This window comes from Lissotriton helveticus, chromosome 3_2, assembly GCF_964261635.1.
Source record: "Lissotriton helveticus chromosome 3_2, aLisHel1.1, whole genome shotgun sequence".
NCBI lineage: Eukaryota > Metazoa > Chordata > Amphibia > Caudata > Salamandridae > Lissotriton > Lissotriton helveticus.
The window spans coordinates 22254646-22282014 of NC_136062.1; the positions used below are offsets into that span (position 1 = coordinate 22254646).

General features: G+C 48.5%; 1 protein-coding gene across 1 annotated transcript in view; it reads left to right on the top strand.

Annotated features, from left to right (window-relative positions):
• USP8 (ubiquitin specific peptidase 8) overlaps positions 1-27369 on the top strand; it is a 627337-nt gene that overhangs the window by 581344 nt on the left and 18624 nt on the right. Inside the window, exon 17 of the mRNA XM_078684757.1 lies at positions 19600-19742. Coding sequence (XP_078540883.1) covers positions 19600-19742 — 143 coding nt within the window. The remainder of the gene's footprint in view (positions 1-19599; positions 19743-27369) is intronic.

Genomic DNA, 27369 nt, shown 5'->3' on the forward strand with positions numbered 1-27369 from the left:
AAAGTCACAATGCATTCAGATGAGGCAGAAGAGGATTTCTTATTAGATACCTTTGAACAAACCCAAAGATCTGTTCAGATCCTACCTATGATCAAAGGTGTTATTAAATATGCCCCTGAGGTATTTAAAGATCCCGTACATGCTAGGATTTTAAACCCTAGAATAGAGAAAAAATACATACCCCCTCCTGCAGATCCTGCCTATATTAAAGGACAGCTACCTTTAGATTCCCTAGTAGTGTCAAATGCTAGGAAAAGAGCTAACTCGCAGCCATCAGGTGAGGCACCACCCCCTGATAAAGAGTCTAAGGTCATAGATGCTTCAGGCAAGAGGATAGCTGCCAAGGCTAGCAATACCTGGCGTATAGCTAATACACAAGCCCCCCTTGCAAGATATGATAGAGCTCATTATGATCAGTAAGAAACATTGCTACAACATCTTCCTGATCAATACAGAGCGCAGGTAAATGACCTCTTACAAGAAGGCAAATTAAATTTCTAATGCCTCAATTAAGTGTGCTCTTGATGTAGCAGACACTGCATCTAGAGCTATAAACACTAGAGTCCTACTTAGACGTCATGCGTGGCTACACATCTCAGGATTTAAGCGGGAAGTGCAAACTACCATCTTAAATGCCCCATTCAACCAACAGCAATTGTTTGGTCCAGAGGAAGACACAGCACTGGAAAAAATGAAAAAAGACACAGATACAGCCAAGTCTGTGGGAGCTTTACAATCCACCCAAGCTAGAGGCTCCTTTCTTTGCTCCTTTTATAGAGGAGGCTCCAAACAAGCTGGAGCAGACAATTAAGCTTCCTTCAAAGCCAACACCCAAACATCCTCTAGTAAAGGTTATTATAGAGGAGGCTATAGAGGCAACAGTAATAAGGGAAGAGGTCGAGGGAATAACCACAGTCAAACCTCTTCCACCACAAACAAGTGACTTGCCTCTGCTCCCCCAACAGCATTCCACTCCTGTGGGGGGCAGACTAACACAGTTCCTACCTGTCTGGAACGCTATAACAACAGACAAGTGGGTAAGACAAATTATCCAGAATGGTTATTGCCTCGAACTTACCCCTCCACACATACCACCCAGACAGCGTCCAATGTCCACAGAATATCTCGCGCTGCTCAAACAAGAAGTACTATCACTTCTTCAAAAGAACGCAATAGAAATAGTCTCTTTACAACATCAAGGAACAGGGGTTTACTCGCTGTACTTTCGAATACCCAAAAAGGACGGGACACTAAGACCAATTCTCGACCTCAGGCCCCTCAATCAATATATATACTCAGATCATTTTCATATGATCACTTTGCAACAAGTGCTCCCATTGCTGCAAAAATACCGATTTCCTTACAACACTAGATCTAAAGGATGCCTACTTCCACATTCCTATACATCCTTCTCACAGGAAGTATCTCAGGTTTGTACTGGAAGGACAACACTATCAGTTCAAAGTCCTTTCATTCGGTGTCTCAACTGCACCAAGAGTGTTCACAAAGTGCCTATCAGTAGTAGCGGCACATCTCAGAAGACAACACATCCATGTCTTCCCATATCTAGACGATTGGCTCATAAAAGCCAGGTCATTCAATCAGTGTGTCCAACACACGACGCAGACCATTCAAACACTGCACGACTTGGGATTCACAATCAAATACACCAAGTCGCATCTACAGCCCTCTCATGTACATCAGTACCTAGGGGCTACAATAAACATGTCTACAGCTCTAGCGTATCCCAGTCCAGCAAGGATACAGAGCATTCAAAACTTAGTTACAACATTTCAACACCAACACACTCGCAGCCAAAGTGTCCATGAGAGTAATAGGCATGATGGCATCTTGCATTTTTATTGTGCCATATGCAAGACTGCAGATGCGTCCACTACAAGAATGTCTAGCACAACAGTGGAACCAGGCTCAGGGACAATTAACAGACCTGGTGTTGGTGGACAGCCGCACACATCGCTCTCTGCAATGGTGGAACACCAAAAATCTATCCAAAGGGGCGGCCGTTCCTAGAGCCAGTTCCACAGATAGTACTGACAACAGACGCACTAACAGGATGGGGAGCACATCTTCTCCACCACACAACTCAGGGAAGGTGGACTACTCAACAAAAGGTGCTTCACATCAGTCACCTAGAATTGTTAGCAATTTTCCTAGCACTAAAGTCCTTTCAAGGACACATACAAAACAAAGCTGTCTTAATCCGGACGGACAACATGACAGCCATGTGCTACTTACAAAAACAAGGAGTCACACATTCCCTGCAACTGTCTCAACTTACACAAAATATTTGGGGGTGGGCCATTTCACAAAACATACATCTGCACGCACAACACCTTCCAGGAGTTCACAATCAGATAGCAGATCTGTTAAGTCGACAGACACAACAAATTTACGAATGGGAACTACATCCACAAGTTCTTCAACCATTCTTTCACAAATGGGGTCATCCAGACATAGACCTGTTTGCCACAAACGAAAACGTAAAATGCCCAGCCTTCGCCGCCAGGATTCCACGCACGTTGTCCAAGGGCAATGGGATATGGTTGAATTGGTCAGGCAGATTTGCGTACGCTTTTCCGCCAATCCCACTAATACCACTAGTAGTACGCAAGCTCAGACAACAGTCTCTCAAGATAATACTAGTAGCTCCCACGTGGGCACGTCAACCGTGGTTCACCACCCTGTTGGAACTTTCTCTAGTTCCACACGAAAAGCTGTCTCTAACACCATCGATGCTAACGCAGAACCATGGAGACATCCGACATCCAGATTCAAACCAACTGAATCTGGCGATCTGGCTCCTGAAGTCTTAGAGTTTGGATATCTTAATCTACCACCAGACTGTATGCATATTATTAAAGAAGCCAAAAGACCTACAACTAGAGCTTGCTATGCAGCTAAATGGAAGAGATTTGCCATTTACTGTAATAATAATCCAATTGATCCATTGGATGCTTCCATCCAAAATATTATCTGTTACCTGCTTCATTTACAAAGGTGTAATCTGGCTTATTCATCTATACGATTACACCTTGCAGCCATTGCAGCATACCTACAAAACAGACAACATATGTCATTGTTCAGGGTACCAGCTATTAAAGCTTTCATGGAAGGATTAAAAAGAATGATTCCTCCTAGGTTACCACCGTCTCCAGTGTGGAACCTAAACATTGTTCTTACTAGGCTCATGGGACCCCCATTTGAGCCTTTACACAGATGTGAATTACAATTTCTCACATGGAAAACAGCCTTCCTCATTGCTATTACCTCTCTTAGAAGAGTTAGTGAAAATCAAGCTTTTACTATACAAGAACCATTCTTGCAATTACACCATAACAAAGTGGTTCTAAGAACTAATCTTAAATTCCTTCCTAAAGTAATTACTCCTTTTCATATAAACAAATCGGTAGAATTACCTGTGTTTTTTCAGAATCCCGATTGGTAGCAGAGAGAGCTCTACACACACTAGATGTCAAAAGAGCCCTTCTATATTACATTGATAGAACAAAATCATTTCGAAAGACAAAACAACTATTTGTAGCTTTCTCTCCACCACATAAAGGTAACCCCATTTCCAAATCAGGAATTGCAAGGTGGATTGTTAAATGTATACAAATATGCTACCAAAAAGCTAGACGCACTTTAACAGTTCCTCCTAGAGCACACTATACACGCAAACTAGGAGCCATCATGGCTTTCTTAGGGAACATTTCCATAGAAGACATCTACAAAGCAGGGACAAGGTCTACAACACACACCTTCACTAAACACTATTGTGTTGATGTGCAAGCTAAACAGCAAGCTGCAGTAGGCCAAGCTGTCCACAAAATTCTGTTTCAAACTACTGCAACTGATACAGGTGACCACCGCTAGGGAAGACACTGCTGCACAATCGATGCTAAGTGTACAATCTGCAGCTCATATGCCTCGAACGGAAAATGCTACTTACCAGTATACATCTGTTCTTGGCATGTAGAGCTGCAGAGTTGTACACGCCCTCCTGCCTCCCTGGGACCTGTATCTGTTCCAGTTTTTATCTTAATTAGATATACACACATGGACATCCTTTTTCTATCTTTCTACTACCTCCTTCATTTCCCATCATGGCGAAAAACAATCTAAGGATGGAACCGATGCCCATGCGCACTATCGTCCAAGGTAGGAGTCACCTATCTCGTGACTATAAAGACTTCTTCCAAGACGACAACAACATGCAATCATCCGAGTCCAACACCAGGTGGCGATCTAATGCTAAGTGTACAACTCTTCAGCTCTACATGCCAAGAACAGATGCATACTGGTAAGTAGCATTTTCCATCTGTAAGAAACAGTAGTTAGTGTTAGATTCCTTACCGCCCCACCCATCCTCCCCATTCTGCGAACCGATATCTAGGGTTAAGGACATCCCTTTCAGGGCCCTAGTTTCATGGCACCAGTGTCTGTCTCTGTCATGGCTCTGCGTTCCTTGTGCGGAAAGCTATGTACAAGAACTGACGTTAGCGCATGAGGACGGCGTCTAAGTACTCCGACTTAATCCCGTCGACGCCGGATGCGGAGCCCCAGACGACGCCTACAGACGCGCAGGGTTACTGCTATGCAAATCTTTCCGGATCCAGTCTGACGCCTGGGGATATTCTAAGGTAAGGAATCTAACACTAACTACTGTTTCTTACAGATATATCGTTACCGAAGGTAAGTAACTTGTGCGTTAGAGTGAGTGTAAATTAGCAAATAAGAGTGTGAGTGCAAGAGTGACTGAAAATCAATGAGTACAAATGAGCGAGAATGAATGTAAGTGAGCATGTGTTTTTATGCTTGCAAGTATGCTGTTGGGCCTTGCAGACTCAAGGAAAGTTTTGGTGTATAGAGGCACTCATAGCAAAATGCTGATACGGCATACTGGAAGCAATCGTATATATAGGATACCCAGAGCAAAATACTAGCATTGCCATACTAGAGGCAAAGCTTTTTTTTCATTTTATTTTTTTAAAGTTTTTAGTGCGTGGGCTACAGTTTACACATCTGTTTGTCTACAACCCTGAGGCCGGCAGCAGTAATCATATGTATAATTTTCAGATCTTACACCGCTCTTACGCCTACAATCCAACGGGCCGGCAGCGATGCGTACTTCTTGTGCCGCGCAGTGTTAGAGTCCAGCCATTTTCCAGATTGGGTCTGATGCTATATTGTTTACCTTATATTAACCACAACTACAGAAACAAATACCGTCCCTCCCACCCCTCCTGCCTACCTATTTTACCAACAATTGTCTTTATAATAATAATAATAATAATAAAGAAATTTATAAAGCGCCTGGCGACGCCATCTCGGCGTGTCCCCGCGCTATGGAGATAAAATAAGTACAGTGGTTGTGGTAGGCTCCTCCGCCCAGCAGAGTGTTTAAAGATTTAACTGTACAGGTGAGTTTTTAAGAGTTTTCTGAACTTAGTCTCTGATTCTTCTTGTTTGACATGTCGTGTAGTCAACAGGCCATTGTATGTTACGGTCAACCAACATGCTGCCATACCCCCTCCACTAGTTACTAGTCATCTCCTGCAAACAGGTATATGTGATCGTGTATCAAGTTATGCAAGTTAAAACATCCAGTGAGTATTGTTACGTGTTATGCCATATTAGTGTCATCTCGAAGGTCAGATCCACCCGATTGCAACCAAGTCACAAATGGTCCCCAAATATCGATTGGTCTTGAGCTACTAGGCATTAGATCCCAGTAGTTGGACAGTTGGTCCTTACAGTATACTTCAGTATTTAGCCATGCAGGTATCACAGGGGGTTTTCGCTTCTTCCAATGTACCGCCACTTGACGTTTAGCCAATAATAGCAACGTGGCCGTGAGCCTGCGGGAGCTTTTCGGAACTTCTAAAACAAAACCTAACAATGCTATCAATGGAGTTACCGGTGGCTGATGATTAGTGATTTGTCTAATCAGTCTAAATACATCCGCCCAAAACCCTGCTATCTGGCCGCACTCCCATGCCAAGTGTGCAAACGTGGCGCCCTGTATTCCACGCCTCCGACAGTTCGTATCTGGATGAATACCCATGCGGTGCAATTGACATGGTCTGCGATATATTCTGTGTAAAAAGTTGAAGTGGATAAGCTGCAATCTATAGTTTGGTGAGAGTTGTTCTAGTTGCAAGCAGTAGAACTGCCACTGTTTGTCCGTGATGTCTATATCAATGTCTTTCTCCCATTCCACTTTAGATGTAGGAGAGATAATTGGGGAATCCCTTTGTGTTATACTATAAATGCAAGTTATTAATTTACGAGGAGAAGGGTTGAACAGTACATTTTCTAATGCTGGCAGTGTCGGAGGCTCCTGGGGAAGCTCTCATATCTAGCACGCATGCAGATCTGATCTGGTAATACAAGAGCATGTCTGACGCTGTAGGCTGCTGTGAATTGCACATCTGCTGTAGCATCAAAAATGTCCCTTCTGGGTATAAATCTCCACCTTTTTTCAGTGCATGCGCCTTAGCTCGCAATGTGGCCGCTTTGTCCTTTAACGGAGTCAATAGCTGGTTTCCTCCCAGTGGCATTGAGGGAGCCTATAGTTCTTCTTGTTTAGCCCTCTTTGCAATCCCTCTCCAAGCCCAACATGTAGTTTCCACTGTGTCTATTTCCGAATTTGGTCTCTTATAAGGCTGATACACCGCTGTGTTGATCAGGATTGGAGCCACCCTATCTATTTCTATTGCCACGTGAGGCTAGTATGGGGTTGGATGTTGCCAGAAATAAAGGTATTGCGCCTGTGCGCTGTATGGGGATAGTTTAAAATCCAGAGCCCCTAAGCCGCCTAGAGGTCAAGTTTTTCTTGTGGCACCTGTAGAAACATACTGGCGGCACATGGGTGGGGGGCATCCAGGCAAAATGCTGAATGTGACATACGTGGAGGTAAAAGGTCCGTAGGTCGCACGCTACTCCACCTTCCTACGTGGAGGTAACTGTTGGCATAGGGGTCACCCATAGTATATGGGCAGCAGTAATGGCAAAAGTCCGGCACTGGCATGTTGTGTTTAATGTTTGTAATAAATCGGCTCCCATAACCAGATACTGGAGGTACTTTTTGACATATGGAGGTACACATAGGACATTTGTTTTAAAAATGTGGACAACTAATGGGTACCATCGAGTTTCATTGGCTTGACACACCATGAAAGGACCTTAATATTTAAGGAGTTATTTTTCTGAACCTATGGCTGTTTTTATTTAGCTAATTTATGTGAAATTGTCCCTTAAAAGGCACTACTAGACACAGTGTTTTCAGGGGTGACACCCCTCTCACTTATCTCTCCCTAGATGAGGTCACTACAATTTACTACTCACTACAATTCAGGTAAAGCTAACCTTGGAATATCATCTTGGCACCCTAATATAAATGATGTCTTAAATAGCCATTTTTCGTGTTATGTTAACCATGTAGTTATAATGGAATTTCAGCGATGGTAATTATTGTGATGTTAACAAGGTTAAAGTCATATCACCTCACTTCCTGGGAAGGCACAGAGCCTATGGTCCTAGGATGCCATTAAGGTCACTGAGAGTGTGATGTCACTTCCACTACCACTGGCATTTTGGTGAAACCACATCCATTGGGAAGACCCAAAGAGTTTCAATCCCAAACAATAAGGTCATTGCAATGGTAGCAGTGGTTTCAGTTAAGTATACCTCCCTATTAGTTAGTGGCTAATATTTAAATAGTGTTAAGTATCTAAAAAAGAAAGAAGAGCAAGTTATGCTATTGCTTCAACAGACATGTTTGATAGCAGAACGCGTAATAACGATGACTGCAAGAGCACCCCCCATATAACAAAACAATGAGTGTCTAGAACATGGTTAGCCTCTGTCCAGTCTATGAAGTAATATGATTTGACTTCCTGTTTGTTTAAACAAAGGATAGTGATTTATTCTGTATAATTGCAATAGATATATTTGTTACAGTCTATCTCCTGATGGCAATAAACAGTTAATCTATACCACTACTATAAAGGAAGAACTTTGAACCTTTGAGGCGGGTAAACTCGGGAACCAAAGCGCCAATCCACACACCCGATACATCGTTGTAATTGTCAGGGTGTGCAGATGGACATAGGCTATATAAATTAAAAATATATAAGTTATGTAAAAAATTTACGAGAAAAAAAAGTAGTCCTATGGAAGTAGCGCCGGCCGCGACGTGCGTGCTGACATCAGGAGCACGGGGAGGAGCGGCGTCCAGGAGCGCGAGGAGGAGCAGCAGACATGAGCGCGGGGAGGAGCGGCGGACAGGCGCAGAGGAGCGGTGAGGAGCTGCGGACAGGCTGGGAGGAGCGGAGAGGAGCGGCGGACAGGCGGGGAGAAGCGGCGGACCGGTGAACTCAGGAGCGCAGGGAGGTGCGGCGGATGAGGTAAGGCTCCGGGGGACCCACGGACAATGTCGGGGTGGGCGGGGGCCCTGAAGCCAAGGTCGGGACGGGCTGCTACTCCCGGGGACCCACGGACAATGTCGGGGCGGGCAGGGGCCCTGAAGCCTGATTGCTCCCGGATAAGGTCGGGACGGGCTGCTAGTTTATAATATATTTGTTACAAAGTGTGCACAAATACCATAGATGTGCTACGAAGGAGTTGCTACTCATACTAAGTGATGTAATAAGTTGAGGTGAGGTCACTGTAGCTTTCTGAAGAACAACCAATAAAGCTGAGAAGTGTTTTGCCACTATGACTTTTTCAAGGCTGTAAGAGACACATACCATACGAAGCGCTAAAAGGTACAAGTGAGTCTGGTTGAATAAGAAAAATATATTGTTTACCTTGTTATACCTTTAGTGTCATACAGGTGACGGAGAGTGCTAAGGAAGGAGTGGGCTTGTAGCAGGCCATTATTTTATGTTGGTGTCTCCAGTTGTGGTGCTCATGGGACCACAGTGGGGGTTAGAGTTTAATTTGAGAAAGAATTGGAGTTGATAGAACAAGACTTTTAACCACCTCACTATTATGAGAAACAGAAATGAATACCAGAGTATAAAAATATAGTATAGGAGAAAGATCCCACTCGAAGTGTTCACTTAAAAATATAGTGCTAGAGGGCAAAATTAGCAATAGTACATATTGATGTCTGCTGGGTGGATAGTTTGTATTGTAATCGGTCCTTATGACAGTATCTGAAATATAAGCTGGTGACCTCACTATTAATGACTGCAAAAGGAAAAAGTTAAAAGAATGGATAGCTGTGAAATCTGATTGCAAGTGATGATAAGCTGCTACTCGGTGTGAGGCAGGATAGCGGTACACATGATCATCAACTCAAACGAGTACTCATGACAAGTTCACCAATAGGGATGGACCTTAAGGTGGAAGACAGGGCAATGCCATGGGCTTATTTCACGTTTGTGGTAGATTTTCTATTAATTCTGAACTGATAGGAAAGGTGCAGCAGAAAACTAGTTTGACCCAATTTGCCAGGTTACCATAAGTCCCTCTTCAAATGACCGGAGTAGCAGTGTTAATCCTCATGTATAGTGCTCTGATACCTTTGGGTCCAGCCAACTTCACTTTCCCTCCTCCCCTCCCTTAGCCCTGTTCATCTGACCTGCCCTCTTCTTCCTCCTGATTTATGGCGATCCTCCATCTACCCGTGTGCGCCTGTGTGGCCCGTCCTGTCCGCTACCCCACCCGCTCTACTCTTCTCCACTTTCCTGCTAATGACCTCTGCCCTCACCTGTCCTAGCCCCCACCCTGTTTATCTACGAATTTTCCCTCGTCAATTGAGATCTAGCTATTTTGTTCTAATGCCCGATGGAGCTACCTAGTTTAGCTATAGGGGAGACAGGTCGGGGATTTCCCTCCTTGGACGTCACCTACCCAGTCGGTTTTTAGCCAGACTTCCTTGCATCTTTCCTGTCGTCTCTTCCCACACCCTCCCTCCATTTATGTCTCTCCTTCCCCCCTCTCTCTAAGTATTGAGACTGAACTATTTTGTCTGATGCCCGATGGAGCTACATGGCTTAGCTATAGGGGAGATGGACCGTGGATTCCCTCCTTGGTCGTCACCTACCCAGTCGGTCTTTAGACAGACTTCCTCTTGTCTCTCCTTGTTGTCTTTTCTCTCTTTCCTCCCTTTCCCACCTCCCCGCCCCCTCCAATGCTTTTCTCTCTCCTTTCTCTCCTCTCCTAATGTATTGCCTATTATTTTTGATGTATTGTGTAATTGTTGATCTTGTCTGATACATTGTTGATCCTCATGTATAGTGCTCTGATACCTTTGGGTCTAGCCAACCTCACTTTCCCTCCTCCCCCTCCCTTAGCCCTGTTCATCTGACCTGCCCTCTTCTTCCTCCTGATTTATGGCGATCCTCCATCTACCCGTGTGCGCCTGTGTGGCCCGTCCTGTCCACTACCTCTCCCCATTTCCCCCTCCCCCCACTACTTTCTCGCTCCTCTCTCTCCTCCCCTAACGTATTGCTGACTGTTTGATATAATGTTTTCTTCTTTGATCTTTCCTATATATTGTTGAACCACATTGTTGCACTTCCTTTCGTCTCTCCTGCAGTCTCCTACCGCATCCGCCCTCCATTTATGTCTCTCCTTCCCTCCTCTCTGAATGTATTGAGACTGAACTATTTTGTCTGACGCCCGATGGAGCTACTTAGTTTAGCTATAGGGGAGATGGGCCGTGGATTCCCTCCTTGGTCGTCACCTACCCAGTCGGTCTTTAGACAGACTTCTTTTCGTCTCTCCTCATTGTCTCGTCCCTAGCTCCTATCCCCTCTCCCCCGAATTCTCTCCCCTTGCCTGCTACTCTGCCTACCCCCTGTCCTTTGTGCCCTTTGACTAAGCACTCCTTCTCCCCTTGTTGGGGAAAGATCCAATATTTATACTCTGGAGTCTCAGCAAACCCGCTGAGTGAGTCCACTGCGCCAAGGGAGCCACTCACACTTGAGGTATGGTATGGCACCCCTTGCCAAAGCACTCCCTGTCCCCTTTCTGGGGAAGGATCCAGTATGTAGGTCTTGGAGTCTCAGAGACCTCTCTGCGAGAGTCCACTGCGCAAAGGGAGCCTCTCGCAACAGAGATAGGGAAGTGATACCACTTCCCCTGGGATCACAGCTTACTGGACTTTGGACGTTTGCCTTGACTCGTCTACCGGTTTGTGTACCAGTCACCCTTCCCCTCCTCTTCCTATGCTGTGTCTCTCACCCTAACCTCCTCTTTCCCGCCTTCATTATCTGTCTACTTCCCCTGCTCCAACCCCCCCTCCCCTGAATCGCTCACCTTGCCTGCTTCTCCCCTTACGTATTTGTGCTTATTGTTTATCTTGGCCTTACCAGTAACTATGTGGCCATGCTCTAAGAACTATGTAACCTTCGTTATGATGTAACCTGTAACTATGATCTGATGCACATGTAAAGCGCTCTGATACCTCCGGGTCTAGCCAGCGCTATATAAAACATTTGAAAATAAAATAAAAAATAATGTAATGGTCTAACCTGCATAAAGCAGGTCTATAATCATGTACCACAAGGCCACAAACGAGGACTTGAGTCATTCTAAGACATGTGGAGGAGGTGCAGGAGAATAACCATTTTGACTAGTCAGACATGGCCTATCAAGGAAAGAGGGAACCTTTTTCAAATTGGTACTGTTCCGGCAAAGCACCATAGAAGGACCTGCATAGTTGATGCAAAGGATATTCTTGTTTTGGTGGCAAATGTGAATACCCAGATAGCGGCATCCGTCAACGTCCTAAAAGAATAGATAGCTGAATCACTGGCTTCTTATTCCCATTTGCAAGGTAGATCCAGTAGTGTGTAACATACTAAGGTGAAGACTATCTTTTATATGGGACTAGCACGTGCAGCCTGTGCAAACTGAGTACGGTGGAGGTGTTGTGATACAGTTTGATAGGCATGCTGGGTGCGGGCCTCTTCTTCATTGGAGATCTCATCTAGAGCCAGTTGCTTTCAAAGTGTGACAGTTCATTTGTGTTGATTCTGTGCAGAAATGTCTTGGATATGTTATCTCATATAGATATGTTATCTCATATGGGTTTGTAGTAGGCTGGATTTTTTAATGGCATAATTCTAGAGCAGCGGCAACTATGGATCTTAGATCGGCATTCCATAGTTGGTCAGACATGTTAGTTAAAGTTCCTGGATGGCCCTCTGGTTCTACACTGGTGCATCCAGCTAAGTTTTGGTATGCACGTGTTAATGCAGATTCATTCAAAGGTGACATGGTTGAGAAAGGAGTGGTCAGAAATGTTTTGGATTTTAGCTCTCGCAGGAAATTTCGGTTGCCGCTTCAGTATAAACCTGTGAATATTTGTACATGTGACACGAAAATAGATCTTTACTCCGAAAGCATGTTTTTTGTGGCTTGCTGTAAATCCTCACTATAGCTTTTGAGATTTGAGTTTGAAAAAAGGTGTTAGATGTATGTTGAAGATTTAATTTTTATGTGTATCCTGTCGATTGACTTTGCAAGTTTAAACCTTGTTCTGTAAATCACATTTGCAAAAAAAAGTTTTAAAATCCATTTTGAAGCAGGCAAACTTGAATTCCTGGAAAGTCACAAAGATGTGGGTACCATTTTATTTTGGGAAAGGAGACCCATCTTGCATTGATCGGGTCTAACATTTATAAGAGGTAAAATGTAGTACACAAGTATTTAATACCCAAATTAATATCATACAATGGTATACAAAATGTATAACATATAAAATCTCATAGCCAAAACAGCACAATAAGATATTGTGTCCTCCATGTCAGACTTTCACAAAATACGAACACGGTCACTTTGTAAGGAATTATTCTTCAATTGCCAGTTTTAGTCGGTCTCACTCCAGCTACTGAGATTGAGATGGTCATTAATGTTTTTTTAAAAATCTTTTTATTGAAAGAAAAATTCTCAACCAGCTCCATAACATTGCACAGCAGTGAGCAGCAGCAAATCATTGACAAATATTGATAAAAGCAAGCATAATCATGGCTGTAGAATCATCCAACCCATCATGTCCCACCTACCGGACTTGAACCCTACAACTATACCGCCCCCATGGACCCCTCCAGCTCAGATTCAAGGACAAAACCCCCCTCCCCCCGTCACATTACTCCCTACCCTGAGTGCACCACCATAACCCCATAGGACAACCACTACTGCGGGGGACCTGGGCGCGAGTAGCGTCACACGCCTACAGTGGAGGCACTGCACATCCATCAACCATCGGCTCCAGCCTACGCCCTTCTCACATCGGTTCTCCATTCGGCTGCGAATCCAACCACTCCCCTCTGTAGCGCCTCCACGCTGCCCATATCCTGTCCCATTTCTTAGGGCAGCCTCGGCTTTTGTAAATGACCTTCTCTGCCCTCTGGCACCAATCTAAGTCTCGCTCCCACTCTTCCACCGTCGGTGTTAGATCACTGCCCCACAACCGTGCTACGTTTCTTTTTGCTACCATGCTCGCCAGGGCTAACCATACCTTGTCCCACTTAGGCCAGGCGATATCACTGGTTACTCCCAACACATGCCACCTAGCCTCGAGCGGCACCTCCGCTCCCACCACTTCGGCCATGAGGTCCGTCGCCCTGGACCAAAATGCCCTGATCTTTGCACAGTCCCATAGAATATGGAAGAAGGTGCCTCCTCCCCGCACCCCCGGAGGTAGAAGCGGGAAGTCGCATACCCTATTCGGTACTGTGTTGTACGTGGAGTGTATGAGCGGTGCAGGATGCGAAGTTGGACCAGCCGGAACCTTGCACGAATCGCCACCTCTCTTGGGCACTGCAGGGCCTCCCCCCCAGTCGTCTTCCAGCAGCCCCAGGTCAGTTTTTTATACGTGAGCGAGATTGCTTTATCGATCATGGGGTCTAAGAACAACCTGTCCTCCAACGGGGCATACTCAGGCAGCTTCGTCCCTGGGGCCAGATGCCTGCGCAAGGCAGACTTAAGCTGGTGGTAGTGGAGGAATTCTCCGTCCGCCATCTGATATTCAGCCTGTAGACCTGCAAAGGTCACCATTTCTCCTTGTTTCCAAATGGCCCCCAGTACCTCAATACCTATCAGGCCCCATCGGCGTAGGTCTTTCAATTTCGTCACGGCTGGTAAAAAGGATCCAGCCCACAAGGAGTCCGCTCCGTAAGTTTTGCCTCCCATCCGAGCAACTTCGTCGCTTTTCTCCAGACCGCGGCCACCGCCGCCATTTGTGGAGGGAGAGGAAGGCCGCGCCTGCCTCTGGCATATAGAGCTGCTAGATATGTGTCGCTGCCAAAGGCTAGTCTGTCCACCCTATAGGCTGGTTCTTCCAGAGGCGAGAACACCCATCCATTCACGTTGACTAGTTGTGTCGCCCAATAATAGAGACGGATATCTGGTACAGCAAGCCCACCCTCATAGGGGCCCCTTTGCAGTTTGCTGAGGGCTATCCTAGGACACCCACTGCTCCACAACAAGGATCGCTGTTCAGACTCAATCGTCCTAAAGATCCGGTCCGGGACCAGAAAGGGAGCACATTGCAAAACGTACAGCAAGCGCGGGAGGGCCATCATTTTAAATAGGACGGCTCGCCCCATCAGAGAAAGTGGGAGCGTTCTCCAATGCTCCACATCACCGCGCAGCCGATCTAACTGCGCCGTGACATTCAAACGCAGGAAGTCTGATTTAGAATGCGTAATCCAGATCCCTAAATACTTAAAAACATCCCTCCAGGGGATGTCTACGCATTCTGCCGGTAGTCGGGGCTGCGGCCCCGTTAATACATGCCCCAGGGACTTACCCCAGTTTATGCGATATCCAGAGTAGGTGCCGAACTCTCCTATAATTTCCATCAGCCTCTGAATGGAGGCCGCCGGTCTCTGGACATACAGGAGAATGTCGTCCGCGTACAGGGAGATACGCTCCTCCCATCCCCCACCCAGATCGATACCCCACACCAAGTGGTCCGTCCGGATCCAGTGCGCCAGAGGTTCCAACGCTAGTGCGAACAGGGTGGGCGAGAGGGGGCAGCCCTGACGCGTGCCCCGTCCGAGGCAAAACTCACCTGATAGCACTCCATTCGCCCGGACTCTTGCCAGTGGTGCAGTGTATAACAGCCGCACCCATGCTCGGAAGTGTTCTCCGAAGCCCAATTTTTCCAGAACTGCGTAGAGGTACTGCCACTCGATACTATCAAACGCCATATGGGCGTCTAGAGATAGCAGGGCTGCCGGCACCCCTGGCTTCGCGGAAACCATTTGCAAGACCCCAAACAGGCGCCGTAGATTGAGACGGGTGCTTCTGTGGGGCATAAAGCCAGACTGATCCGGGTGTACGAGGGACTGTATGACCGCCCCCAATCTTGTGGCCAGAATTTTACCGAGGACCTTGGTCTCAAAGTTAAGTAAGGAGATGGGTCTGTAGGAGCTGCACAGCTCCTGCGGTTTACCGGGTTTGTGAATTAGGACGATCGTTGCTGACCGCAAGTCTCTGGGGAGTACCCCCACCTGCTTGGCTTCATTAAACATACTTAGCATGTGAGGTGCTAGGCGGCTCGACACACAGCCAAACGCCTCCGCCGGGAAACCGTTGGGTCCCGGTGCCTTTCACACCTGCAGGTCACCCATGGCGCTCTCTACCTCCTAGACCGTAATGGGTGAATCTAGGATATCCTTATCTGCCTGTTCCAGGGTAGGGAGCTGCAGGGGGGCCAAAAAGTCTCTATTCCCAGTCCTGACGCTCAGCGTGAGCCTGATAAACCGCCTCATAATACCGTGCGAATTCCGCCGCAATCTCCCCGCCCGTGACTCGCATAGATCCATCAGCCCGTTGGATCCCCGGGATCCAGTTACGATCTCTGTCCCGCCTCTCTAGCCAGGCTATCATCTTGCTGGCCTTGCCCCCCAGATCATATACTCGTCTCTGGATTGCTAGGGCATGGGACTTTGCCTGATAAGTAAGCAAATCTCTAATCTCCTTTTCGAGGAGCTGCTGCCGATGCAGCCTATCTCGAACCTGCTCAGGGGATTCGTTAGTCGCAATCTCAAGGGCCCGAAGGTCCCGTTCCAGTTGGTCAATCTTTGCGGTTCTCTCCTTACGGCGTTTCCCGACCTCCGCCTGTACAAAGTCCCTAGCCACCGTCTTATAGGCCTCCCACACAACCCCAGGAGAACTGACAGATCCCACATTCTCCACAAAATAGTGGTCGGCTCGTTCCCTAAAGACATCCTGAAACTCCTGGTCCTTGAATAAGAAGGCAACTAACCGGGGAGGACCGGCTCGGCCCGGCCCGGACCGCGCAAGTGCACCTCGACAGGGGAGTGGTCTGATATCCCCCTAGCTCTGTGACACCCACTCTGGAACAGATCCATGCTTCCAACCTGCTTGAAAATGTGGTCGATCCTGGACCCTGATCCATGAGCAGCCGAAATGTGGGTATATTGTCGAGTCGTGGGATTATGTGCCCGCCATAAATCTACCAACCCCATGGCTCTTACAAAATCTCGAAAGTGGCAAGTCTCCCCCCGACAGGGAGTGTCTGTGACCTATCAAGCTCCCTCTCCATGACGGCATTCATATCGCCCCCCAGGACCAGTATCCCTGGTGGCATGTCCGACAACAACTTCCCGATGTTGGGGAGAGTAGCGCTGTGTAACCTAGGCGGGATATACAAGGAGCAAATATTAATAGTCCTCCCCTCCCATTGAGCAGCGAGCGCCGCGTACCTCCCAAGGGGATCCAGCCATTGTTTTCCGATCACCAAAGGTAGAGTGTTCCTAATGAGGATTCCCACCCCTCTCGAGCCTGTAGTGAAGCCAGCATGTGCCCGCATCGTATACCCGAATCTATCGGCTCCGGCGGCAGGTTAGCCCAGCACCATGTGACTCTGGGCAATAGCTCGCTTAATCTTCCCGACGGCCCCCAGCGCCTAGAGACCCTTACGGGTGATTGTGCGCTTTATAAATGTGGACTTTACTTTTTACTTTATTGAGGGCCTTGCAGTGGTTCCCCAGAAGGTGCGTCTCCTGGAGGAGGATGATATCTGGCGCATATCTATGTAGATACTGAAGTACCATGGTGCGTATGATCTTATTTTGTAGGCCATTAACGTTCCACGATAGAATGCCAATGTGCCTAGCGTGTGGTGTGTGCATCCTGGGTAGATACCACGATCAGCCGTAAAGGCAGGTGCCCGCTCAGCCCTCCCCCCTCCTCCCGCCTGTCCACTACCTGTGCCAAAGGAGCCACACCAAATACATTATAAACAGGACAAAGCAAAATAAACAGTCCCTCATCCGACTTCCCCCATCTCCCAGAACCCTCCCTGCAACCCTGCTATGCCCGCCAATGTGGTCAGGCATCCCTCAACAAGCAGAGCGCCTGTAGCCCTTAACACGAAAATCAAGGGGGGTGTGAGAGCTGTTACCCAAACCTGCAACTTGAGGACTGCCGCCGGCCCCACAGCACAATTCGTAACTGGCCTCAGCCTGCCCAGTAAAGCCCAGAACAATACAATTGTGGAAAGGACCATGCCAGGCCTCCCACCTCCCCCCGGGCCGCCTCCCAACCTATGAGGACAAAGTGAAATGAATATACATGGCAACTCCCATCATACAGGACTGCCCCCCTCAGCGGGCCACTTTTGGCAGTTGTTCGTTTCATTCTCCCCCTCCACTGATGCATCCCGTTCCCCAGGGCATTCTCCATGACCACCTCCAGTGACAGCCCAAGACAAAAACATAAAATGTCAGAATACATCACGTTCACGTAGGACGTCTTCCATACTGCACCACAGTCCTGGCCACGTCACCCCATGTCTGGCGAGGCCGACAGACTCCGGCCCCAAGTCTTGCTGGGGGTGCAAGGAATGCCCCTGGCGCAGAAGTCCACTCCCCGAAGAGCCAGCCGACGACGCTGGGGACTGCGGCGCCGTATTCCTCCAGTTGTCCCTCAGTCCTGAGCCCGCTGCGCCCCCACGCTCCTCCAACCAGGAGTGTGCCTCTTCTGGTGAGGTGAAGAACATGGATTTTCCATCGACTAGGATCTTGAGTTTTGCCGGGAAAAACATCATGTATTTGATGCCTTTTTCTCGAAGCACTTTCTTCACCCCGTCGAATGACCGTCGCTCCTGCTGCACCTTCAGCGTGAAGTCTGGGAAGAATCTGATGACTGCATTATCCAGATGGAGATCTCCCCGCTGGCGGGCCCGCCTGCAAGATGGCGTCGCGGTCTCTATAATTGAGGATCCTCGCGATTATCGTTCGTGGTGGGGCCCCTGGGCGCGGCGGGGGGACCGGAGCCCTATGAGCCCGCTCAACAGCAAAAAACTTCGACAGGCGCCCGGGCTGCAGGTGCTTGAGGACAAGATCTTCCAGGAATAAATCCACGCCCGGCCCCTCCAACTTCTCCGGTACCCCCACCACGCGTATATTGTTGCGGCGGGCCCTCCCTTCCTGATCCTCCAACCTGGCCACCGCAACCTTCTGCTGGTGTGTGAGTCGCTGGACTTGCTGCTGCAATTGTTTTGTTGTACTTTGGAGTTCCGCAATGTCCGCAGCATTCTAGGTGGCTTTCTCTGAGGTTTTATTCAAGTCTGCTCGTAACAAGGTCATTTCTATGGAGACCTTATCGATCTTTGATTCTAGCGTGGCGCCCAGTGTCTGAATGGCCTGCATGATTGAGGTTAGGGACGGCTCTCGTGTGCCCGTCAGGGCGCCGGCCTGCGCCTCAGCTCCACCACCCGCCGCCACAGTGTAGTTGTCCATAGTATTAGTCTGGGTCATCGTAGATTTTTTGGGGGGGTCTCATGACCACTGGAAACGCACGGGGGACGCCTCGATGGTCATTAATGTTAAGTTATTACTGAATGTTGTTAGATGAGGTTGAGCCGTTTCCTTAACTTGTTTTTATTGTACAGAGCAACATTGGTAGAAAAGTGGAGCCCACATTAACACTTTTATCAAACTTGTATCCGTTTTATCATTGTTTTAGGTAGTATATATGGATGTGCTTTTGCGGTGCTTGATCGGTGTTATTGAAGGCATAGCTTCGGTGCTGAGCCATGTGTGGGCTGACGCCAGCAGCGCCTCTTCCTCTTTGGTTGACCACTTAGCATGTGTATGATGCCGAGACCTTATGTTCGAGAATAGTTGCCTTTCCTTTGTATCAGTGTGTTTATTTTTGTCAGTAGTTACTGCCAGTTCATGGAGGAAGTGTCATATCTGTGGGCCGATAACCAATGAGGCAATGTGTTGTTAGGTGTTTTTGAGGAGAGGGTACTTTATGGGGGTCAATCGGCATCTGATGCCTCGTATTTTGTTGGGGTTTCGTGATCTTCCTTCACATGGACTGACTTTCATATGTATGCCTAATTTCCCCAGGTCTGATTTTGTCCTTAAATTGCAATTTGGTAAAGTTTATCTTCACCAGTTCCTGATCATATTATGAACAAATATAAAATAAAATACATGAAATACTCTTTACATCCTAAAACGTTTTCTCATCTAAAACATTTACATATATGGCAACTGTTTTTCGATTGCATCAATCTTCTCTAAGATGCCTTTAATTGGTACAATCTGTTTAATTTTAACTATGCTCTTTTTGTAGGACTGCCTTAGATCATTCTCCAAAGAGGAAAAACTTACTGACAACAATAGATTTGACTGCAGCCATTGCAAAACTCGAAGGGATTCGCTTAAAAAAATAGAAATCTGGAAACTGCCGCCTATTCTTTTGGTGCATTTTAAACGGTAAGAAAGTGTTGTAGTCTTTGCCTTTTATCTGCATTTGAGCCCCTCTCGCAACATTTTTGTTTGACCCATTGTTGCCTGGCGCTTCACATATATCTTATCATGTATGACTGCTATTTAATTTGTATGTATTTTCAGTATAAGTCCTTTAGTACATATACCAATATTTTATCATGCATTTCTAGGTAATATGTTGTATGTTAATTAAATTTGACAGTTATGGAAAAGCATAGGGAATTTTAACGAAGGTGGAAAATAATTCACACATTATTATTCCCTTCATACATGCGAATAACAGGGTTAGTTTTTCCCAAAGTAAAGTTGAAGATATTATATAAAATGTGTTCACAAATCTTTCCACGAGAGAGAAGTTTCATACATTCAAGAAAGAGCATCTGCAACAAACAGTCTATAGTCTCTTCTCACACATACTAGCTCGTTCTTGCTCAGGTGATTGCATAAACGCAACAAACAGTCTTTGCCTTTGAACAGTGGTGGCTCCTCCGCTAAGGTGGAGGAGCATTGCCCCACTGCACGTTGAGCACTGGAAAATAAAATTAACTTACAATAACAAAGTTAGTATTATTTTTATTTTCTTTGCGACTCCAGCCAGGTCAGGCCAGGTTGGGCTCCCCGCCATCAGAGGGAGCAGGAGTGATTTGCACTACCTCCTTAAATGCACATGATGGCTTTGCTGGCCCTCTGGGTCCGGCCAAACAGGCATGCGCATTTGGCATGTTCTACACAGGACTGTGTTGCACAGCCCAGTAGAGAACATACCCAGCCTCCCAGGTACTGCTTGAGTGGCCAAACGGATGTCCGGGAGCCTGGGTGCTTCTGGTGCGGCAGAGAAAAAGATAGTCGAGATGTGCGGCAGCGGCGAAAAAGCAGAAGATACGTTCCACCACCAGTACCACCAGTCTCATCCCAAGGCAGCCACCATTGCCTTTCAAACTTTCATGCCACAGACTCAAAAAAATGAATGATGAGGATGTGTGCTTCTGCAGTTCCATCTGGAAAGCCTTAATTTTTATTATGCTGTCAGTTTCATTATTTATTATTATTATTAAAGGAGTTTATAGAGCGCATGGCGACGCCATCCCGGCGTGTCCCGGCGCTACATATTGTATACCTGTTATGCCTTCATAGTAATCCCCAAAATGGGTATACCTGCAATTACGAGTTTACATATATTGTGGACTAAAAAGAGAAATAAAGCCTTTGAAAATAACATTGTGGTTTTCTTGTGTGTGCATATATTTTGGGGAGAAAGAAAACTAGCAACCCACCAGAAACAAAACGTATTCCCTGCAGTCTCTGGCTGGATCTGACTGTTAAGTGTAAGTTGTTAAAGATGTATGGCTTATAGCCTGTTTATGTTTGTTCATTTGATTTATAAAGCTCATCGATCACCCCATTAGGTTTCCATGGAGCTATAACAGATCTAAACCCATTTGGAGTGCTGCTATCAATTGTCCAGAATAAATATGAGGAAAAAGCCAGATCTTAAGACTCCTCATGAACTTCTAAAGATTAGAGTAATGTTTTTGAGTGTGTCTGAAAACATATTCCACTTTTGAGCAGCTGTAACCGAGCAGGTCCTACCACCCAATGTTTTGCATGTAAATTTGGGGATTACAAAGTTCATCTGAAAAGCTGACCTTGTAGTAAAGGTAGGATAGTACAGTTTAAAGCGAGACCTGGGAAGGGAATGGCTTGGAAAGTGGATCTCTCCTAAATAGATGAAGTTACAATAATCCAGCCACCAGGTTATGGAGACATTTTAAATTTAAATTTGTGTTGAGATGATGTAAATAGATAAAGCACTCACTTAAAGGAGTGTAGTGCAAGTTGTTAAAGTTAATGCATCAGCTGTTTTATGGCGAAGTTATTCTTTTTTTTGTTTACTATCGGTATGTCCTAGGCTGGATTGTCAAAAGTGGGCTAAAGTAGAGCCATGGGATCTAAAGCTCCAACAATCTGTATCTGAAAGAGACACTTTAGTGATAGATTCCTTACCTTAGAATATCCCCAGGCGTCAGACTGGATCCGGAAAGTTTTGCTTAGCAGTACCCCTGCGCGTCAGTAGGTGGCGTCCTGCGGCTCGGCGTCCGTCACTGGCGTCGTAAGCGACGAGATGACGTCACGGAGAGTACTTAGGTGCCATCCATGCACACTGACGTCATTCCTTTCTTTTTCCGTGCCAGAAAGCGCAGATCCGGAGTGAGCACATACCTTAGTCACTTTTTGACTACTCTTTTGAGACTTTTGTCTCCCCTTTTTTCTCCTGGTGCACGTAGGATGCCCAGCTTTAAGTCCTGTGTGGCCTGCCGCCGTAGTATGTCGGTGGCGGACCCCCACGATGTGTGCTTCTACTGCCTGGAGATGGACCACGACTCCCGGGCCTGCCGGGACTGTCGAGCCATGGCTCTGAAAGCCTTGCAGGAGTGGCGTCGTAAATTGCTGGAAGTTCGGCATTCGTCACACCGCCGCTCTGGGTCCAGGGGTCGTTCGTGGGACCGGAGCCGTCGCTCCTCGGGCTCCAAGTCTTCGCCTTCGGATTCCGGTAAGCGACGCCATAAAAAGAAGGCAAAGAAGTATGTTTGCTCTCCGACGTCCCCCCGTCGCTCCTCGGAGGCGACGAGGGGGACAGGGGTTCTGCCCCTGTGGATCCTCTGAAGCCTGGGAGTCCCGCGGCCTACCCGCCATACCTGGATTCGTACGCGACTCCCTAACAGGTGCAAGAGTTTCTTGCTGCCATGGACTGCCTTTTCAGGCCTCGGGCTCCCGCCTGCGAGCCTTCGGGCTCCGCGGTCCTGTGTCCAGATCCTGTTGGCCAGGCGGCTCCGCCACCGGCGCCAGCCCGGGCGCCACAGGATCCTGCGCCATTGGCTCCGGCTCCACAAGGTGCAGCGCTTCTGGCTCCGGTCCCGGCACCGCCCTCGGCACCTTCCTGGGTGCCGTTTATTCCACCTCTGCCCTGGTTCCAGGACCGTTTTGTTCCGGCCTGGGATCCGCATTGCGAAGCGGCTCCAGCCCGGCCCCGGCCTGCGCCTGTTCTCGGCACCAGCTCTGCCGCCGCAACCGGCTCCCTCTACACCAGAGGCAGACGACGACTAGGACGGGTCAGAGGACCCTCTTGCCCGGCAATGTGATTGCGAGCAAGATTGGGTGGACGACCTGGAAGACGCAGGCGAACTCGATGTCTCTTCTGACCCGGGGTTTGCTTCTCCTCCGCCTACTATGGAGGAGGGGTGCTGCCTACACCATGGTGCTCCTTTGTGCTACGGAGGCTTTCAATCTCAACCTCATTACTACATCATCGGAGCCGCTGCTTCTTTTCAATGAGCCCTTACCGAAGTCCTCTTGGGCACTTGGTTGCGGCCGGCCACGGGAGCGCCGGTGGATAAAAACGTCGCCAGGCGTCGCAGCCCGGCGCCTGCTGATCCCGCTTTCCTGACCACTCATCCTATGGCCGAGAGCCTGGTCATTCAGACCTCGACGTCGCAGAGTGCCTTTCCCACGGCTCCGCCAGTTGAGGACTCTAAAAGGCTGGAACAATTTGGTAGGATGTTGTTCTCCTCGGCCAGCTTGGGGCTGCAGTCGGTTAACACCGCCTGCTTGTTGGGTCGTTACTTCCACACAGTGTGGGATTCCGTTGCTCAGGTCTTGCCTCAGTGTTCTGAGGAGGTTCAGGCTATCTTTTCCCAAGCTATTGCCGAGGGTAAGGATGCGGCTAAGTTTGCCATCAGGTGTGGTTTGAACACCTCTGATTCGTTGGGTAGGGCAATTTCCACGACTGTGGCGTTGCGGCGCCAGGCCTGGTTGCGTTCGACTGGGTTCTCGCCCGATGTCCAGGGCTCGTTCATGGACATGCCCTTTGATGGCTCACGCCTCTTTGGCGATAAGGAAGAAAGTGCACTGAAGCGTTTTAAAGACTCACTGGCTACGGTCAAGTCCTTTCTGCGAAGCATCCTGACACTCCTGGGTTTTGTTCCTTTTGTGGCCAGGGCAGAGACACCCAGGCACGCTCCTCCAACAAGCCTGTGCAGAACCAGCCTCAGCATGGCCGCGGCCGTGGCTTCCGCAGGGGCGAGTCTGGGAACCAGCGTGCGGGTCAGTCCACCTCCACCCCACTGTTTCCACCTCCAAGCCTTCCTAATCCGAGCTTCAGGGAGCACCCTACGCCGGTGGGTGGCAGGGGCCGCCACCACTGGCGCAAAATTACATCGGACAAGTGGGTGCTGCAGATAATCTGCAAGGGTTATTCCCTTCCCTTTCAGTCCTCCCCTCCAGCCATGTCACCTCGGTTCCACCGCATGTTGGGGGAATCATTTGGCCATAATCCAACAGGAAGTCACGGCCCTCTTGGCCAAGGGGGCCATCGAATTTGTTCCTGGCCAGGAAAAAGGGAGCGGTTGTTATTCCCACTACTTTCTGGTCCTCACGAAGGACAAGGGGGGCCTGCGCGCCATCATGGACCTCCGGGACGTCAATCGCCTCCTCCGGAAGGAAAAATTCAAAATGCTGACTCTGGTCCTGGCTGCCCTCGACACTGGAGACTGGGTGGTAGCGTTGGACTTGCAGGACGCTTATTCGGGGGTATCATTCTTCCCCCTTCCTCGAAGATTGGTTGTTGAAGGCGGGCTCGCCCCAAGCAGTCGTCAACCACCTTCAGACTACAGCCCACCTCCTGCAGTTGCTTGGGTTCTCCATCAATGTGCCGAAGTCGCACCTGAGTCCCTCTCAGAAGCTCCCCTTCATCGGAGCGGTTCTGGATTCAATGCTGTTTTGGGTTTATCCTCCCGAGCAGCAAGACCGGGATATTCAGGCTATGATTCCGATCTTTCAGCCTCTATCCTGGGTTTCAGTCAGGATGACCCTACTGCTGGTGGCGGGCTCTGCAGTGGAACCTGAAGTTCCAGTGGGCGCAGCATCAGGGCATCCTGTCCGATCATGTCCAGATCTCGGAGGGCACTGCTCAACAATTGCAGTGGTGGCACCCGAATCGAGATTGGGTCAGAGGCACATGCCTCTCCCTTCCCCAACCGGAGCACACAGTGTTGACGGATGCGTCCCTCCTGGGATGGGGTGGCCACTTGGGAGAGAGGGGGAATCAGAGGCCTCTGGTCTGCGGTAGAGTCCCGGCTCTATAGCAACCTTTTGGAGCTACGGACGATCCGACTTGCACAGAAGTCTTCCTTTGCTCTGTCCGGGGGAGTGTAGTGCAAGTGTTCATGGACAACACCAACGCCATGTGGTACTCCAACAAACAGGGCGGGGTGGGGTCGTGGACTCTGTCAGGAGGCTCTGCGCCTCTGGCAATGGCTGGTACGCCAGGACGTCACTCTGGTGGTTCAACACCTGGCAAGTTCTCTGAACAACAGGGCAGACGAACTCAGCCGCAGGTGCATGATGGATCACGAATGGCGTCTGAACTCGGACGCGGCGCATGGTCTCTTTCAGCAGTGGGGAGAGACTTGGTTAGATCTATTCGCCACCGAAGAGAACGCGCAATGTCATCAGTTCTGCGCGTTGGAATTTCCAAGGCGGCACTCGCTCGGAGACGCTTTTTGTCGCGAGTGGAGCTGCGGTCTGTTGTACGCCTTTCCGCCTATACCACTTCTGCCCAGAGAGCTGAAGAAGATCAGGTGCGACCGGGCCCAAGTTATCCCTGTGGCTCTGGACTGGGCACGAAGGTACTGGTATCCCGAGCTACTCAGCATGTCAATCGATCCCCCGATTCATCTGCCTCTTCAGGAGGACCTTCTGTCGCAGCAGCAGGGAACAGTCCTCCACCCGAACCTGTCCAGCCTCCACCTCCATGCGTGGAGATTGAGCGCCGGCAGTTGAGGCCATTTCACTTGCCTCCTGAAGTCTGTGATGTGATTCTAGCAGCCAGGCATCCCTCCACAAAATCGGTATACGCCTGCAGGCGGAACAAATTTGTGGCATGGTGCACAGCAAAGGCTGTGGATCCTCTCTCTGCCCTCCTTTCAGAGGTTCTCCTCTTCCTTCTTTCTCTTGCCCAGCAGGGCTCTGCTCTGAGCACTCCTAAGGGCTACCTCTCTGCCATTTCTGCCTTCTTGAGACTTCCTGATCAGCCTTCTCTTTTCAAGTCCCCTGTTGTAAATAGATTCTTGAAGGGCATCACGCACATGTTTCCTCCTGTTCCTTTCGTGATGCCTCAGTGGGACTTGAACCTTGTTCTAACCTATCTGATGTGCGCTCCTTTCGAGCCACTTCACAATTGCCCTCTTCGTCTTCTAACTCTTAAGACTGCATTCCTGGTTGCCATCACCTCTGCCAGGAGGGTGAGTGAGCTCCAGGCTCTATCTACTAAGCCTCCTTTCCTTTTTGTCCATCCGGACAAAGTTGTTTTAAGAACGCGTCCTTCTTTCCTGCCCAAGGTGGTTACAGCCTTTCACATCGGGCAGTCCATCACCTTGCCCACCATCTTTCCGCCTCTGCATCCCTCGAAAGAGGAAGAGAGGCTCCACCGTCTGGACCCAAAACGTGCGCTCTCCTTCCACCGTGGTCGCACACGCCAGTTCCGGGTGGATGACCAGCTCTTTGTTGGTTACATGGGCGCGAAGAAGGGACGGGCGGTGCACAAACGAACCATCTCTCGGTGGGTCGTGTTGTGCATCAAAGTCTGTTACTCCTTGGCTAAAAAGGAGCCCCTGTTGGGCTGATGGCCCATTCCACTCGAGCCACAGCGGCTACTACTGCCCTGGGTCGGGGAGTCCCCTTGCAGGACATCTGTCAGGCAGCTACGTGGGCCTCGCTGCACACGTTTGCTAGACACTGCTGCCTGGACAGCCAAGTCCGGAGAGATGGCTTTTTCGACCGTTCCGTTCTCCAGGACTTTCTGGTGTGATCTTGGTTCGCAGACCCACCACCGGAGTTGGTATTGCTGGGGTATCTATTCTAAGGTAAGGAATCTAATACTAACCTGTTTCTTTCAGATGCACAAGTTACTTACCTTTGGTAACGATATATCTGTAAGAAACAGTAGTTAGTGTTAGATTCCTTACCGCACCACCCATCCTCCCCGTTCTACGAACCGACATCTAGGGTTAAGGTATTCCCTTTGAGGACCCTAGTTTTATGGCACCAGTGTCGGTCTCTGGCATGGCTCTGCGTCCTGGCGCGGAAAACTTCGTACAAGAACTGACGTCAGCGCGCGAGTGCGGCGTCTAAGTACTCCGACAACGTCATCCCGATGCCGATGACGGGCGCGGAGCCACAGACGGCGCCTACCGACGCGCAGGGGTACTGCTACGCAAAACTTTCCGGATCCAGTCTGACGCCTGGGGATATTCTAAGGTAAGTAATCTAACACTAACTACTGTTTCTCACAGATATATCGTTACCGAAGGTAAGTAACTTGTGCTTCAGAAAGAGTGGGAAACATGATATCTTCAAATCAAGTATATACACACTCACGTACGTATATACACACATAAGGTGCCACGTGGGCACGAATGTGGAGAAACAGCGTGTTGAGGGCACTTGGGTTAAACCATGGCTGCCTGGTACACTTCTGTAGCAATAATTTTAAAACTTTTATGTGTATACAGTAATCAGCAATCTCATTAAGACAATCTAATTTTGCTTTTACCAC